Source organism: Lepisma saccharinum, chromosome 3 (genome assembly GCF_977018435.1).
Source record: "Lepisma saccharinum chromosome 3, izLepSacc3.1, whole genome shotgun sequence".
NCBI classification, from domain to species: Eukaryota; Metazoa; Arthropoda; class Insecta; order Zygentoma; family Lepismatidae; genus Lepisma; species Lepisma saccharinum.
Window position 1 is genome coordinate 115,125,014 of NC_139231.1, and position 12,042 is coordinate 115,137,055.

At 41.0% G+C, this 12,042-nt stretch overlaps 1 protein-coding gene across 1 annotated transcript in view; it reads right to left on the reverse strand.

The window, feature by feature from the left end:
* The window catches only part of Trpgamma (Transient receptor potential cation channel gamma), a 449,908-nt gene that overhangs the window by 154,876 nt on the left and 282,990 nt on the right, over positions 1 to 12,042 (reverse strand). The window contains exon 5 of the mRNA XM_083119232.1: positions 7,088 to 7,289. Within this exon, the coding sequence (XP_082975358.1) occupies positions 7,088 to 7,289 (202 nt within the window). The remainder of the gene's footprint in view (positions 1 to 7,087; positions 7,290 to 12,042) is intronic.

Below are 12,042 nucleotides of genomic sequence, written 5' to 3' on the forward strand. Positions count from 1 at the left end.
CGAATACAATGGTGCATCAATTGAGGCCCAGTGTAAATTGCGCAAGGGGACTCTCAAAGAAAGTGGGGAATCCTCTGATGGAAAATACAAGAAATTTACTACTATCTTCTACATAATGTTGAGATCGGAATGTAGCCAGTAAAAAAATTGCGACGTATGTCCACATATCCAACTACTGCTGGGACACCGTCCCACACTCGGGAAATAGGAAAATAACTGCAAATCTCCTGTTGTACACGGTTCACATTGAGGTACGAAGAAGAAAAGAAACCAATTTGTTGCATGTCTCACTACTGCTGGGACACCATCCCAAATGGAAAAAAAATACGGGAAAATCATAAATAAACGTTTTCAATCCCTTAATGTTGACACACTACTTTGCAGTATGAAAAACAAAAGTTAAACAATGGCCACATGTCGTCAGTCTGTACATACTACAAGAGAGCTCCCCAAAGAAAGTGGGTAATCCTCGAAGGATATGAAGACAGAGAATGGCGAGAAAATGCACACAATGGCATGTAACATTTCCAGGCACAGCACATCTGGAAGGGATTCCACTGAGAAGCGCACAACCTCCGCACATGCAGATCGACGGTATGAAGTACAGCAATATCCAGCATCTTCACTCGCACCTTTCACTAAAGGACACTATGCTGTGCTGATAGGGGCTCACAAACACCGGTATACTCAGAGAGGTTGTTAAAAATGTCCGCCATTGACTTCAAGACAAAGATGGCATCGGCGAAGCACTGATTGTCTGGTACGCACTGGACTTGTCTGGCATGTCACCAATTGTCCCAGCAGCGGCACTAACACGAGCAACGAGGTCCTCAGCACTTTCCACATGGGTTTCATACACGAGCCTTTTCATTTCTCCCCACACAAAGAAATCCAGTGGTGTGAGATCGGGGGAACGAGGTGGCCACGGTAAAGGTCCATCCCTGCCAAGCCAACGATCGCCGAAAATATCGTTGAGTAAGGCTCTGACTCCCCGGTCGAAATGTGCGGGGGCGCCGTCGTGTTGAAACCAGATACGTTGTCTACCTGCCAGTGGCACGTTTTCCAAAAGTTCAGCTAACACGTCATGTAGAAACACCCGATAATTCCCACCACACAAAGTACCACACAAAAATTTGTATGGGTGCAATCCCTCCTCCTGAAGAACGCGGAATACATTGCTATGGTAATTTTGTTGAGTACGAGCAATGACACGTGTGCTGGTGTCAGGACGGTCTCGTATCGCGTCCAACACGTCCTCTTCAAATTGCACAGTGCGCACAGTGCGGGGTCTTCCACAATCCCACCTACGGGGTAGTAGAGATCCAGTTTCACGCAGTCGAGCATCAAGTCTTTGAAAGAGTGCATGTGCTGGTAACCGCCTATTGGGAAATCGTTCGTGATACGAACGCCGTGCTTCACGGCTGTTTCGGTTTGCCTCTCCATAAACGAGATGCATATCAGCAAGCTCGTGGGTAGAGTACTCCACCATTGTCCTGTTCGAGAACTGCCCAGCAACAGGGGCACTTTCCCTCCGAGTGACGGATCACAACTACCGTGATTAACACCCACGTAATGTCACACAGGTGTCCACGCAGTTGTTGCAAACCGAGAAAGAACACGGGAATACGTACTCTACGTACAATATTCCTTGGCGCAATTCATCCATACACACACGCCAGACTAAACTCCACGCTGCGAGACGCAGAACAAGACAGGAAAAACAACGGCCGACTACACTCTCTACGTAGTATCCACCAACACTAATACGTAACAGGTGACCTACACTCACAGCGCCTCTAGTGGGGCTTTCTGTATCAATTAGCTGAAATCAATCTGAGCGTAATTTGACGGCATAGCGTCATTTTCGAGTGAATTTCCTATTTCCCGAGTGTGGGACGGTGTCCCAGCAGTAGTGGGACATGTGGACATACGTCGTCATTTTTTACTGGCTACATTCCGATCTCAACATAATGTAGAAAATAGTAGTAAATTTCCTATATTTTCCATCAAGGGATTCCCCACTTTCTTTGAGAGTCCCCTTGCGCAATTTACACTGGGCCTCAATTGATGCACCATTGTATTCCTCAGGCACGACTTTCTTTGTATGTTTTTAATCCGACATTGATATCTTTCTTCCTTCTTGAGTTATTGTGCCATAAACATGGTGTGAGGCGATTTTCGCACGCCTGTCACTCGAAAACGGTGCCGATTTCGACATTTTTTCACATGGCATTTTTTCCTTGTTTTTACTTGTCGAATCACCTCCCAAGCGTTGTAACAGGTATTTTGCAACACCCTGTATATATATTTGTCACATATTTGTTTTAATTAGTATTCTGCTCGTTCCGCCACCTGAACGCAGCAGCTACGGCTCAAAGGGCAGTGTAGCTACACCGGAAGAAGGCTCGGAAATGGCAGGCTTCAGAAGTTAACTAATCCAAATTAAATTAAACAGGTATGTGCTCTCTCTAAATTTAAATCATAGTTCACAAATAATTTGATTAAAAGTTTTAAAAGTATCTGTTTTATTTAATAGCGTATTAATTGGTGCATTCTTCTCCAGCATAGCCATAGGCAGTGACCACACTACGGGGGGGGGGGGGGCAGGAACGCCCCCAATTCTCGTTCGACAATTGCTCTCTCTCTCTTATCTGCCCCCAGTAAAACGACAAAAATAAATAAATGAATGAATGCTCTTTTAGCCAAATTGTGCATTTTTGTGTCGTATGTAATGGAATAATAAAAATGATTGCCCCGGGAAAATATGATTTACCCCTCCATCTTTACTATTGCGCCGTCACTAGCTACAACATATTTTGATTTCTATTGTTCCCACATATTTATTTTAATTTTAGTATTGTGAATCATATTCCACTGTGTTAACTCACGTAGCCACCCCCCCCCCCCACACACACACGTACGACTTCAGCTGTAAGTTTTAGACTTATCTTGTCAAATATCCACTTATATCTTTGTATTCTTGAGCCATTTTAAAAAAATCATTTCGCCCCCTCTTCTGGACTATTTCATAGGAATGTTTTCCCACTGGAAGCCCCTTTGTAGATCGAGATCCGGGGCTATAGCCTTCCCAAGCCAGCGTCCCCTCCAAATACTCTCTTGGCCTCATGAAAGACAAATATATGTATTTCTACGAAATATTAATTTGACTTGGCAGTTTCTCTTTTCGAACAGGAATAAGTTTTAAATTTTAATAGCTTATAAATTTACACTATCAATTTTGAGTAAAGGTTTTGCGTAACCCTAAAAGTACATTTAGAGACTGCAAGGTCAACTCTCGATATTTCAGATATATTAATAATTTTCATCACAACGTCTTATAATAATTATTTGTTACTTCAATAACCTCCTCGCAAATGTTTCTCGCATATTAAAAATAGATGCCAATTTCTGTTTATTTCCTTGTAATGCTGACCTCCGTGGCGAAGTGGTTAGCACAACGCTTTACGATGCCAAGGGCCCCCAGGTTCGAATCCCCGCCTGGGTATGGGTCTACTTTCCTTTCTTCAATTTCATCATATCATCACGCATCCTCATCTTTGCGATTAGCCATATGTGACAGATAGCGAAGTAAAATAAACTAAGTCTATTAATCAATTATTTTTTAAACTCTTTAATTCTTCTTTAGCATGCCACGTTTTTGTTAAAATTATATTACGATTTGTAAAATGACGAAATTCTAAAGGAGAACACGCAACTTTCTTTGTAGCGCATCGGTCAGAAAGTTTCAGGAATATGGATTTTCAAAATACATTTTTTCACATGTACTTTGCCCCCTTTTAAAAGTAGCGCGTTTTCAATTATGTTACTAATCATTAAAAGGATGCCTCAATACCATCTTGGAGGATGACAATTATTATTTTCCCCCTCCTAAAAGTAATAATATACTTTCGCTCTCTGAATCTCCCATATAAATGCTAGGGGCCGTCTGCTTCAGCCGAGCTCACTGCTTCTCCGGTGACGTCACGCGTTCGTGCAAGATCGGCAATCTTCGGATGGCTTTACCTAATCTCTATATTCCTTGGTGCATGGTATGTACTGTATTTTCTCTCATAAAGGCGCCACTCTTAATAGGACCGAGTTTAACCGAAATTGCCCGAGAGCGTCACGTTCTACGACGAAGATGGCACGTTTCGTCTTTTACGGGCAGAATTACAGGCAAACTCCCGCAGTGCGGCCCCACGTACGGTACAATATTCAGGGACGGGTGGGGAACACGACTGCAGTAAATCGAGGAAAATTCAATGCTATTATTGTCAAAATATTCTATCAAGAAAATCATGGTGTAGGTCTAGTCTAATATAAAATTGTAATAATCGTTAACAACATGATAATACAATGAAATAATGAATTGTGAAACCAAATTTTACACTAATTCCAAAATTAAAGTAGATAATTGGAGCTTTCTAATCCAATTAAGATTTAAGGTAGCTCTATCAAACAGAAACCATAATTTAGTAAATTTTCTGCTCTTTCATTTTGGTTATCGTCACTTTTTTGTGTACATTTCACCGTTTTCCAGATATTATTTTTTTTTAAATTTTCAAGGTGAATTTTGGAACCATTTTTTCAAGATGGCGGCAAACCTGCCTCGTGGTCAGAGAGTGGATAACTCTTCAATATTGGATTCGTCATATATTTTTACTATAGAGGCAGTTAGTTTCATTTCTGTTGCAATTAGTTCCTCAGACGACATTACTTCACGACACATAAGGTGTTTCACTCAATGTAGCATATACTATTGTCAGATTTTTCTTCTCTCCATTCTGAAAGCCAAACTTACACCAAACAGAGATTACATTTAGCTGCATAACATTCCTTATTCTTACCACAATTGAAGATACTATTTTTCTTTTAGGTATTCAAGGTCAAAGGTCACATCATGTGACCTTGAAATTGAAATTTCGATATTTTCATGTAAGACTATTTTTTTGCGAAAACTATACTCCCTTAGCTTCAAAACAAGCCCAAGATGAAAGTTATACCATAATTAGAAGAAAAGTTATATCTTTTGTTGACCTTGTTAGCATACATTTGATTTTTTTTATGAAGTTGACAACCCTGCTGTTCAAACACCGTGCATCATAAATGTCTAAACTTTTACACATGCAAGTTACTTCATGTCCTCTACCATCCTACCAAATTTCATTAAAATCCGGGATGGTCGGGTTGGGAGCTGTCATGATTTGGCATCAAATGACCCTCTTTCCAATTCTTAGCAGTTAAGAATTAGTTAGTTTGCGTTTTGTGTACTCCTTGTTTCTCTAACATTGTATTTCTCCCTCTCGAATATTTACAACGATATATAGCCTATAAGAAACAGAAAAAAAGCATAATGCTTCCTTAGATTTTGAACGTCGTCCTTTTGATAAAAATCCATTTGTCATACCTGTTAGATCTTCCCGAAATATAGTGATACGATTTATAGAGGCTCGTCATAACTGAGCACATTATTTAGCAAAAAATCAATCTCACAGCCACTGAATACGCGCATGTACCAGGCAGGCAACAGATTTCGTAGCAACTTTAGCGACTCATGATTGGTCAATTACTTAGTATCAAATGATCAGTTGCCACTGTTTCCAGGCATATCTGCAGCTGCTCGCCCCTGATATTAAAACAGATCGTAATAAAGTAAGCTTGCGATCTATCGGAACTAGTGTTGTCCACGAGACGAGACTTTGGCCTGTCTCGTCTCGTGGAAATGCTGTGAAATGCTGTCTCGTCTCGAAAATATTCGTTTGTCTCGGGACACATGATCAATCTCGTCTCGTCTCGAACTTTTAAAAGCCTGTCCCGTCTCGTCCCGTGGGCAACACTAATCGGAACTAGAAAATGTACTTGAACATTGTAGAAGTTTTATACGTTAAATGTAAAGTTCTACTGTTTAACTTTTCGATCGAAATGTGTCTACCGTACTACAAAAATCTAGGGGGCTACAAGGGGGGCTGAGACTTTTTTGGGGGGGAGGCTCTAGCCCCCTTGTAGCGCCTGTGGTTAAGTAAATACTATTACATTATAGAATACAACTTGTGATGTCGCCTAGGTGGTCTAGTGCTAGCGAAATGAGGCATAAAAACGACATAAAATAAGAAAACTATAATTAAAATACACCTTGTGATCGCAGTCCCAGTTTTATATATTAAACGTATCACCGTCCTTCTTAAAGAAACATACATGCAACGGAAAATAATAATCTATGGTACGAGGATTTTTTTAAGGCTAGTAGATGACGCAGCAGGTAAGTGTTATATTATCATATACTTGTACATAGTACATTTTTACCTGCAATAATGCAGTCCAATTGATATTAAGTAATTTGGATTCAATTCTATTCGAATTTGTCGGTAAAAGTATTGAGCATCGAGGCGCCGAGGCGACATCACAAGTATGTAGCAACTTAATAGACAAATGCAAGATATTAAACAAATCTCCCAAAGTAACATTAGTTATGATACAATATAAAGAAAGCTCAAGACGTTAAGTATGGAAAATGTCGTCGTTATTTGTTATATATAACATGATTTTAATAATAATGTCGAACTATGGCTTAAAAGTAAACGAGTTCTATACTTTGTCGCAAGAGTTTGTGGAGCAAGTGAAGAAAAAACAAGTCCTCTCCGCAAGTAGTGACTGTAGAGGGCTCTACCAATAAACACGTGGCAGAGAAAGGGATTGGATCGGAAAATGCGACTGCAGCTACCAGCAGTTTGCAGCAACGTGCACTGTTCCGCTCCACCCACTCGCTTTCTCCTCTTCTCGACCGTAATGCTCCAGAGACTCCCCGTACAGATTTTATGCCTTTTCCCTATATTTGAATAACTGACGATGGTCATATAAGGTCCTGTAGTTTCATACAAATCAGAAAACTCATGAACTAAGTAAATTCTATTTTTTAAGCACGGTGGTTTTGGAGGTGTACCAGGAATTTTCTAGAAAGGTCAGGGCCAACTTCCCCATCCTTGGCGGCGATCAAAGTGGGAAAATGATAGAAATGACATCTTGTGAAGTTTGTAAGACTACGAGGACAAGGTGCATCAAGGAATCGAACGCGCAAAAGTCCACTTACCTGATACTCGCTCTTAAATTCGTGCTCCATGAAGCTCAGCCTACGGAGTTCCCAACTGAGCTCGAACGCCGTAAGAATCGGATCCTTGCTGGACAAAGCGATGAGAGACGGACTGGCCAAGGCTCTGTACGCGTTGATGCGAGAACGAGAATGGCGTAGCGAGTCTTCCTGGCGTGACGTTACACATTCGTCACATCCGCACCTGAAAGAGACAGACAATTGTGAAAAATGAGAGATCATTCGTTCAAATAAGGTCAATGTGAAGCAAATGTTACTGCAATGGATCGAATTACCAAAAAAAACAAAACACACATACACACTGTTCCGGAGATATATGGAGCAACCGAGAGAAAATAAGTCTTTGCGCAAGTAGTGGTGACTCGAGAGGTCTCAATCCATGAACGCGTGAGAGGGGAAGTGAGTGCTTGAAGGGGAAAATGCTGCTGCAGCCACCGTTATGTGCGGTCTAACTCCACAGATTCCCTAGATAGAGTGTAGGTCACTTTCTATAGAGTATGAAGGAAGACATTGCTCTATACTTCGAAACGGTTTTCCCGAACTCTGAATAATTATCCCGAAATGAAGATTTGTGTACTTCTAAACTCTAGACTTTGTTCTGTATTTGAGATATATTTCCCTAAACTCTGCATAATTATCTCGAGTTGGAGACTTGTGATCTTCTAAACTCTAGATGTTGTTCTATATTTGCGACCCTCTTCCCTAGACTCTGGATAACTATCTCGCGTTGGAGATTTGTGTTGTTCTAAACTCTAGAATTTGTTCTGTATTTAAGATCCTTTTCCCTAGACTCTGGATAACTATCTCGAGTTGGATATTTGTGTTCTTCAAAACTCTAGATGTTGTTCTGTATTTGATATCCTTTTGTCTAGACTCTGGAGAACTACCTCGAATTGGAGACTTGTGTTCTTCAAAACTCTAGAATTTGTTCTGTATTTGAGATCCTTTTCCCTAGACTCTGGATAACTATCTCGAGTTGGAGATTTGTATTCATCTAAACTCTAGATGTTGTTCTGTATTTAAGATCCTTTTCCCTAGACTCTCGATAACTATCTCGAGTTGGAGATTTGTCTTCTTCTAAACTCTATAATTTGTTCTGTATTTGAGATCCTTTTTCCTAGACTTTTAATAACTACGTCGAGTTGGAGACTTGTGATCTTCTAAACTCTAGATGTTGTTCTATATTTGCGACCCTCTTCCCTAGACTCTGGATAACTATCTCGCGTTGGAGATTTGTGTTGTTCTAACTCTAGAATTTGTTCTGTATTTAAGATCCTTTTCCCTATACTCTGGATAACTATCTCGAGTTGGAAATTTGTCTTCCTCTAAACTCTATAATTTGTTCTGTATTTGAGATCCTTTTTCCTAGACTTTGGATAACTACCTCGAGTTGGAGATTTGTATTCTTCTAAACTCTAGATGTTGTTCTGTATTTGATATCCTTTTGTCTAGACTCTGGAGAACTACCTCGAGTTCGAGATTTGTATTCTTCTAAACTCTAGATGTTTTTCTGTATTTGAGATCCTTTTCCCTAGACTCTGGATAACTACCTCGAGTTGGAGACTTGTGTTTTTCTAAACTCTAGAATTTGTTCTGTATTTGGGATAATATGTTTCCCCAAACTCTGGATTGATTGATTTACTTTATTTACTTCGCTTTTTGTGCCACTTTCGGCTAATTTGCAAAGATGGGGATGAATGATGATATGATGAAATTGATGAATGGACACTCACAAACATCCATGCCCAGGCCAGGATTCTAACCCAGGACCCCTGCGTCGTAGCGAGATGTGCTAACCACTCCGTCACGTGGGCCGGCCCCAAACTCTGGATATTTACCCCGAGTTGAGATTTGTGTTCTTCTAGATGTTGTTCTGTATTTGAGATCCTTTTCCCTAGACTCTGGATAACTACGAGGGCCACTATTTATATTTTGAGCCTTGGCAACACTGATTGAAGTTAGGCGCGATTTGACATTTGCGCGGAATCGTCTGGCGTTATTGACCATAACGTACTTCAAATGTTTTGTCAATAGCTTCATTTGTGTTGTTTATGTTGCCTTGGAGATTGCGCGACAACAATAAAATGGAATTAACTCGTGAACATTTTCGTGCGATGATTTTTTACGATTTTCGACGTGGATTATCAAGACAAGAGTGCATCGATCAACTTACTTCCACATTTGGCGATGAAGCCCCATCCTTTGCCACTGTGAAGCGCTTGTATAACAAATTTAATCGTGGCCGCCATTCGCTCACCGATGAGATTCGCGAAGGTCGTCCAAAATCAGTTGTTGTTCAAGAAAAATTGATGCTGTGCAAAACCTAATACTGCAAGATCGTCATGTGACATACTGTGAGATTGAGGCAACCATAGGCATTAGTTCCACCAGCATATACAAAATATTTCATGATCATTTAGCTGTGAGAAAGGTATGTTCTCGTTGGATCCCACACAATTTGACAAAAACTGAAAAAGACGCTCGCGTCAATTGGTGCAAACAAATGCTCAATAAATACAATCGTGGTGCTTCAAAAGACGTATATAAGATTGTAACAGGTGACGAATCATGGATATATGCATATGAGACGTAACGTATACAGCAGTCGACTGTATGGGTGTTTCAAGATGAACCCAATCCAACAAAAGTTGTTCGTGCTCGAAGCACATCGAAACAAATGGTCGCCTGTTTTTTTCGAGAAAACTGGTCATGTGGCAACTGTGCCTTTAGAGGAACGTAGAACGGTCAACTCTGAATGGTACACAACAATTTGTTTGCCAGAGGTCTTCGGTCAAATACGGAAAACAAACAAACGCCGTCTGATCATTCTTCAACAAGACAATGCCAGCTGTCACACATCTCGTCTAACAACCGACTTTATGAACAGTCAAAAAATCGAATTGATTGGTCATCCGCCGTACAGTCCTGATTTGGCACCCAATGACTTCTTCTTGTTCCCGAATGTCAAGAATAAATTGCGTGGACAACGATTTTCGTCGGCGGAAGACGCCGTTGATGCGTTCAAAAACCATATTATGGAGGTGTCTCAAGAAGATTGGAAAACTGCCTTGACAAATGGTTCGAACGAATGCAAAAATGTATTGGCCATAAAGGAGAATACTTCGAAAAACAATAAAGCAGTTTTCAATGCCAAATTCCTGTTTTTTCATTGTTAGGCTCAAAATATAAATAGTGACCCTCGTATCTCGAGTTGGAGACTTATGGTATGCTAAATTCTAGATGTTGCTCTGTATTTCAAATCTGTTTTCCTGAACTCTGGGTCCAGTGTTAAATATTTGTGTTGTCCTAAGCTCTAGATGTCGTTCTGTTTTGCAAAACTCGTTTCTTGAACTCTGGATATTATCTTGCATTAGACAATTCTTCAGCGAGAGACTAGCTGGAAGTGCTGTTCGCGATGGCACGATTTAACCTTGAAGAAAGGACGTCAATAACGCTGAGAAGCGCGTTCGCTGCATGCAAATGAAATGGTAAACCTCGCGCTGCCTCCGCCAACTGCTGACAATGTTATATCTGTAGATTCCTCTTCACGTTTCCACAGAAACAAATCGAATTTACTTTGTTCTCGAGGCCGAAGCATAACCGCTTTGTTGTATGCGTCCATTTCGAAATTCAATTCCACCTCTCGGAATAAACCGGTGAAGTGCGTTAGGCGAGAATGAAACCGACACTCAGGATTTTCTCCTCGGAATAATTATATTTCATTGCATTTAATCGCAAAGACGTTTCTTTCGTACCTAAAGTCTGCTACGCCAGAATGTGTGGGTCAAGCTTCTGTCTTCCCCTACATGGGTTGTCTCTCCCCTCTTGCAGTGTTGCCAGTTACGTGGCTATAAATTTCACTGGATCCATCGGTGCACATTCTTAACAAATTTCATTTCCAATTAAATGAATCTTGTACTGGTATATACAACATAGAATTGTACAAAAGCTGCTAAAGAATGTGATATCTTCACTATATCATCCGGTGCTTAATTTTGGGACCTGTTGCGCAAGTTTAGTGGTGTTCTTTCTTCTTAAGACTGACCGGCTTCCATGGCGGAGTGGTTACAGAACGACAACAAAGAAAAGAACGTTCGGCCAAATGTGTCAGCGCACCTTCCCCTCCATCGGTTCAACTCGGGTCATAAGGAAGTCTCCTCCACTCTGCCCCTCCCCTCCAGCGGGAATACGTTGTTTAGGAGTCGCGGGTATGCGCAGACTCTTTTGGCTGTGGTTCCATTATAGCATAGTGCACTATGACGCCATAGTTCCCGGGTTCGAATCCCAGCCTGGGCACGAGTGTTCATTGCTAGTATTCCGTCATCAATTTTATCAGTCATCCTCATCTTCGCGATTAGTCAAAAGTTGCAGAAATGCCATGTAAAATAAACCAAATCAATCAATCAATTCTCCTTAGATTCGGACGCACCGCTACAAATTCTAGCGCACTTAAAGCCTACACATCGTCCCGGGAAGCTATGGAGCAAACGACGAGAACAAGTCTATGCGCAAGTAGTGACTCGAGAGGGCTCGAACAATGAACGCGTGAGAGGGGAAGTGCATGGAGGGTCAAGGCGCACTGCTTGCCCCCTCCGCTCGCTTCCTCTCCTTCTCTATCGTTATGCGCGGCCTTGCTCCACAGATTTCAGAGACAGAGTGTATATAGCAACTGCAGATTAGTCCAGACTGAATATTTACATAAGAAAGATGATTTCTTTTCGAACACGTGACTTTGCGAAATGCAATTAAATAAATAAAATTATGTACGGCATTTGCAGTTTTTTTTTTTAAGACGTTGAAACCAAAACTTTGATAGGTGTCGGTTCCGTGAAAATTACAGGGATAGTTTCACAAAACCGTAAGACTTGCCCAGAAAATTCAAAGCACACATCGGACAGTTGGTAATAAAAAAATTGACCTGCAACACTGAGGGAAGA